Source organism: Oncorhynchus nerka, unplaced genomic scaffold (assembly GCF_034236695.1).
Source record: "Oncorhynchus nerka isolate Pitt River unplaced genomic scaffold, Oner_Uvic_2.0 unplaced_scaffold_8274, whole genome shotgun sequence".
Lineage (NCBI taxonomy): Eukaryota > Metazoa > Chordata > Actinopteri > Salmoniformes > Salmonidae > Oncorhynchus > Oncorhynchus nerka.
In genome coordinates, this window is record NW_027033046.1 from 1 (window position 1) to 5,620 (window position 5,620).

Consider the following 5,620-nt stretch of genomic DNA (forward strand, 5'->3'; position numbering starts at 1 on the left):
CTTGGCAGTGTGTGTAGTAGGTGCTTGGCAGTGTGTGTAGTAGGTGCTTGGCAGTGTGGGTAGTAGGTGCTTGGCAGTGTGTGTAGTAGGTGCTTGGCAGTGTGTGTAGTAGGTGCTTGGCAGTGTGGGTAGTAGGTGCTTGGCAGTGTGGGTAGTAGGTGCTTGGCAGTCTGTGTAGTAGGTGCTTGGCAGTGTGGGTAGTAGGTGCTTGGCAGTGTGGGTAGTAGGTGCTTGGCAGTGTGGGTAGTAGGTGCTTGGCAGTGTGTGTAGTAGGTGCTTGGCAGTGTGTGTAGTAGGTGCTTGGCAGTCTGTGTAGTAGGTGCTTGGCAGTGTGGGTAGTTGGTGCTTGGCAGTCTGTGTAGTAGGTGCTTGGCAGTGTGTGTAGTAGGTGCTTGGCAGTGTGGGTAGTAGGTGCTTGGCAGTGTGTGTAGTAGGTGCTTGGAAGTGTGTGTAGTAGGTGCTTGGCAGTCTGGGTAGTAGGTGCTTGGCAGTGTGGGTAGTAGGTGCTTGGCAGTCTGTGTAGTAGGTGCTTGGCAGTGTGTGTAGTAGGTGCTTGGCAGTGTGGGTAGTAGGTGCTTGGCAGTGTGGGTAGTAGGTGCTTGGCAGTGTGGGTAGTAGGTGCTTGGCAGTGTGGGTAGTAGGTGCTTGGCAGTGTGGGTAGGTAGGTGCTTGGCAGTGTGGGTGGTAGGTGCTTGGCAGTGTGTGTAGTAGGTGCTTGGCAGTGTGGGTAGTAGGTGCTTGGCAGTGTGTGTAGTAGGTGCTTGGCAGTGTGGGTAGTAGGTGCTTGGCAGTGTGGGTAGTAGGTGCTTGGCAGTGTGTGTAGTAGGTGCTTGGCAGTGTGGGTAGTAGGTGCTTGGCAGTGTGTGTAGTAGGTGCTTGGCAGTGTGGGTAGTAGGTGCTTGGCAGTGTGGGTAGTAGGTGCTTGGCAGTGTGTGTAGTAGGTGCTTGGCAGTGTGGGTAGTAGGTGCTTGGCAGTGTGTGTAGTAGGTGCTTGGCAGTGTGTGTAGTAGGTAAGGGTAGTAGGTGCTTGGCAGTGTGGGTAGTAGGTGCTTGGCAGTGTGGGTAGTAGGTGCTTGGCAGTGTGTGTAGTAGGTGCTTGGCAGTGTGTGTAGTAGGGTACAGCGGTGGGTAGTGGGTGCTTGGCAGTGTGGGTAGTAGGTGCTTGGCAGTGTGGGTAGTAGGTGCTTGGCAGTGTGTGTAGTAGGTGCTTGGCAGTGTGGGTAGTAGGTGCTTGGCAGTGTGGGTAGTAGGTGCTTGGCAGTGTGTGTAGTAGGTGCTTGGCAGTGTGGGTAGTAGGTGCTTGGCAGTGTGGGTAGTAGGTGCTTGGCAGTGTGGGTAGTAGGTGCTTGGCAGTGTGGGTAGTAGGTGCTTGGCAGTGTGTGTAGTAGGTGCTTGGCAGTGTGGGTAGTAGGTGCTTGGCAGTGTGTGTAGTAGGTGCTTGGCAGTGTGGGTAGTAGGTGCTTGGCAGTGTGGGTAGTAGGTGCTTGGCAGTGTGGGTAGTAGGTGCTTGGCAGTGTGGGTAGTAGGTGCTTGGCAGTGTGGGTAGTAGGTGCTTGGCAGTGTGGGTAGTAGGTGCTTGGCAGTGTGGGTAGTAGGTGCTTGGCAGTGTGGGTAGTAGGTAAGGGTAGTAGGTGCTTGGCAGTGTGTGTAGTAGGTGCTTGGCAGTGTGGGTAGTAGGTAAGGGTAGTAGGTGCTTGGCAGTGTGGGTAGTAGGTGCTTGGCAGTGTGGGTAGTAGGTGCTTGGCAGTGTGGGTAGTAGGTGCTTGGCAGTGTGGGTAGTAGGTAAGGGTAGTAGGTGCTTGGCAGTGTGGGTAGTAGGTGCTTGGCAGTGTGGGTAGTAGGTGCTTGGCAGTGTGGGTAGTAGGTGCTTGGCAGTGTGGGTAGTAGGTGCTTGGCAGTGTGGGTAGTAGGTGCTTGGCAGTGTGGGTAGTAGGTGCTTGGCAGTGTGGGTAGTAGGTAAGGGCCTAAGATATGTCCATTTGTTTGTCTACCTGCCATTTTAAATACAATGCAGCTATTGAAGTAAACCTATAAGCTTGCGAACTGAGTTTGAATAAGACTGATTACCACTTCAAGATTTAGAACGGTTGGTTTTATTATAGTTAATAACAACCACACCGTTTGGTGAATCAATTAGATAAAACAAATGCATGTGTCTCTTTAAAAAGTGATCTTATTATGGTTAAGGAAACCATGAGCACATTCCATAAAAACAAAAGTCATCAAGAATATTAACAATTACACTGTGAATATCTTTCCATAATTGTTTTACATGTAGACAATGCCAAAATAAATGTGAAACTGTTTCTGGATGCTCAACACAAAAAGTACAATCAATGTTAATGTATTTTTTTGTTTCTTCAGGTAATGATTCACAGGGTAATGCTTTATGGATCATTCTGAAAGAGACCTCTTTGACCTTGTTAACAAGCAAGTTTTTTGTGGTAATAACCAGACTTTTCCAACAGATACAGTGATCAATCTATTCCAGTAATTAATGACATAATGGCATTGCAAGCCGTCTGGCATTGCAAGCTGGTCGATATACGCGTCATCACACTCCCTCATCTGATTGGTCGAGTAGGTGGGATTTCTGACTTTGTGGCTGTGGTAACGACCAAACTCCTCAACACGTAATCTACATTTGCTGGATGACGCTGGATGATGACGTTTGATTTTAGGACATAAACAACATGGATGAGAGAGAAGCGCTGAAAAGGCAAATCGATCTGTTGCAAAGTAATGTGGTGTTTTACAGTACAGTTAACATTACTGATACACTATATTTAATAACTAATACTTACAATTGAAAGCTGTCACGCTGGCTGTTATAACCACCACGTTCTCTGTTGATGCCTAGCTAACGCTATCTAATTTAGCTGGTGCAAATTGACGTTGCTAGCTAGATACACGCTTTTCAATTTTAATTAACCACTGTTGCCAGCTACTTCTTAACCTCTTTCTGTCATCTCACAGATCTCATCAATAACCATAGAAGTATCCATGGGGATGCCCCTTCTTGTTCTGGCCAGCAGTGGCACCCAGCGAGACCACCAGCCCGAGGCAGGAGTCCCAGCTCATTTTTCAGCCCCACATTCCCCTCGCGTGGTGGGCCTCACCCACCTCAACCCACAGGACACTGGAGGAAGAGCTACACTCTCAGTAGCAAGACCAGCTCATCCCAGCACAGTAGACCTACTACACAGACTGCCAAGCCCTCTCTAGAGCAGCAGGGTAGACCAATACAGATTACCAAGCCCTCTTTAGATTCTGCAGCACCCAACTCCTCTACTGGGTTCCTGTCCCTTCATGCTACAGATACCTTACAGTCCAGCCACAGCAGTAAGGACCCAGCTAGAGGAGAGAAGGATGGAACAAAATGGGCTACGTCTAGGGATCTAACAGGGCCAAGGGGCCAGCAGTACGCACTCACAGGGGGAGTGAGACGATCTATGATGGGGACAGGCAGTGGATCCACAGCTATAGAGACAGAGACTGAACCCGGCAGAGGAAGGACAGGACCTGGGGGCAAGGCTGGGCTGGGAGTTTCGGCGAAGAGCATAGGACTTGGGCTGCCTCTGATAATGACCGCCCCTGGACAAATGGACTTGTCAGGTGTCCCTGCCAAAATTATCACCATTGCCACCAGGGTTCAGAGCACTGCTCAGCTACATATTAAACATTGCGTGACTGGGAATACAGCAGCTAAGCAGGTTGTCCCCAAGGCAACCTCCAACAGCAACCCCACCCCTAGCGATGCCAATTCACTTCCTCTACCCCTTCCACCTCCTCTCTCTGCTCCCCCTAGTGCCTCTCTCCGTCCCAGGTCCAAGCTCACCTCAGCCCAGCCAGCCTCCTCTCCACAGAACCACTCCAAGTTTACCTGGGTGAAGAGCCATCAGCCAGGAGGAGTCAGGCCCAGCCAGGCCAGAATAGAGTCCCGGCCCCAGATAATCTAATCACATCTGTCACCACCACAGTCTCCCATTCTGGGGTCCCTAGCAGTTTCTCATCCAGCCCCAGTTCCAGTAGGAAAGCCTTTGCCCCCAGAAAAAAGGTTGCCCGTAGGCTCAGTTTATCCACTGCAGTCCCTAAGACCTCCAAGTACACCTGGGTGTCCTCCGCTGCAGGGGTCCAGGCTAGGCTGTCCCGGAAGCCTCTCTCACCCAAAGACCTGGCCCTGGCTCTGCCCCAGAGAGCTGCAGAGGGGTTGGTTGCCAAGAAACCAAAATCCCCAAATCCTTTAGCCAAGCAGCGTAAGGCAGCAGCGGCCTCCTGCTCTACTACCCTCAGTAGTCGCTACTGCTGGAAGGCAGGTTCTGGGGGAGGGGGGCAGACTGGCTCTGGGACAGGGTCCAGAGGTGGGTCTCTGTTCCGCTGGACCTCTGAGAAAGAGAATGGGGCCAAGGGGGGGTCCAGTGTCCCTCCATCTGTAACTCAACGCACCGCCTCCTCTTCCCCTGGAGGGTTCAAACTCAGGAGCAGGATGAAGATCATCAGGAGGTCAGTTAGCAGGTGAGAAAGAAGAGGATGAGGGCAGCCAGTGATTTCTTTTCTCATTCATTCTCTTACTATAGAGAGCAATAGTAATGGCGTCTGTTTGTAAGCACTAACTCCGCCATGGCTCGTTGGGTCAAAGCCTATGGGGAGCTGAATTGGGGTGTAGATAAATGGGAAAATAAGGTCTGTGGCAAACACAAGCTTAGGAGATCTTATACATTTTCTTTGAGATCATTTTCTTCTAATTACTTTTTGTGAATTTTTAAGCATTTATGTTAAAGAAAATAGAAATTAAAGGTCATGTTAACTCAGGGGTTACCAAACATTTTCGCTCAGGCTCCTCTTCCAGCATTAGGATCCTGCGCCCCCCTTTCAAGCGCTCACGCCATGTCTCTTACCATTGGCAAAAGCACTATTCATGACAAACTGTTCACACCCCTCTTGGCAGAGGAATTTATATTATTTCCACACTACCTCTAACACACACACACACACACACACACACAGACACACAGACAGACAGACAGACCAGACCAGACCAGACCAGACCAGACCAGACCAGACAGACATCTACCTCTAACACACACTCTCCTATGTATTACAGTGGGTCTGGGGCAGAACGGAGATCCAGCCCAGCAGCCATGACCCTGATCAGCCGCTACTCTCTGCGCCTTAGGACACACACTCTGGTCCGGACACAAACTGCAGTGAGGACACGCACCCTTGTCCAGAGCCCGGGGGGTGTGAAGAGGACCCCGTCCCTTGAACTGGTCTCATTTGGCAGACACAAGCTACGATGTCTCTCCCCCAACCCCTCCAGGACAGGTAGGAAAAGAGAGCTTGGAAAAAGGGGGCAAACACACATGATGTACAGTCTTATTGGGGCCAGTAGGTTTTTCTGACCTTGGCTAGTGACCTGAACAAAAAAACATCTTCCATGTAACTCCAAAATCAATGGAGGAATTAATGGAGTTCTTTTACATTCTAACATTTCAATTTTTATAAGTTTCGCTAGCAGGGTTCGGGTGAATTCCACAAATTAAATTCCAACTCAATTCCCTCTCCCTATAAATTCCATCAATTCAACATTCCAGCAGGGTTGGGGTCAATTCCTCAAATT

At 50.1% G+C, this 5,620-nt stretch overlaps 1 protein-coding gene across 1 annotated transcript; it reads left to right on the forward strand.

Annotated features, from left to right (window-relative positions):
- Positions 1 to 2,976: 2,976 nt before the first annotated feature.
- On the forward strand, positions 2,977 to 5,614 carry LOC135559624 (uncharacterized; the record flags this gene model as incomplete). Its single annotated transcript, XM_065013945.1, has 3 exons — positions 2,977 to 3,650; positions 3,809 to 4,515; positions 5,105 to 5,614. Coding segments are annotated over 3 exons (1,679 nt in total), but the record flags the coding sequence as incomplete, so codon positions are not given.
- Positions 5,615 to 5,620: the final 6 nt, after the last annotated feature.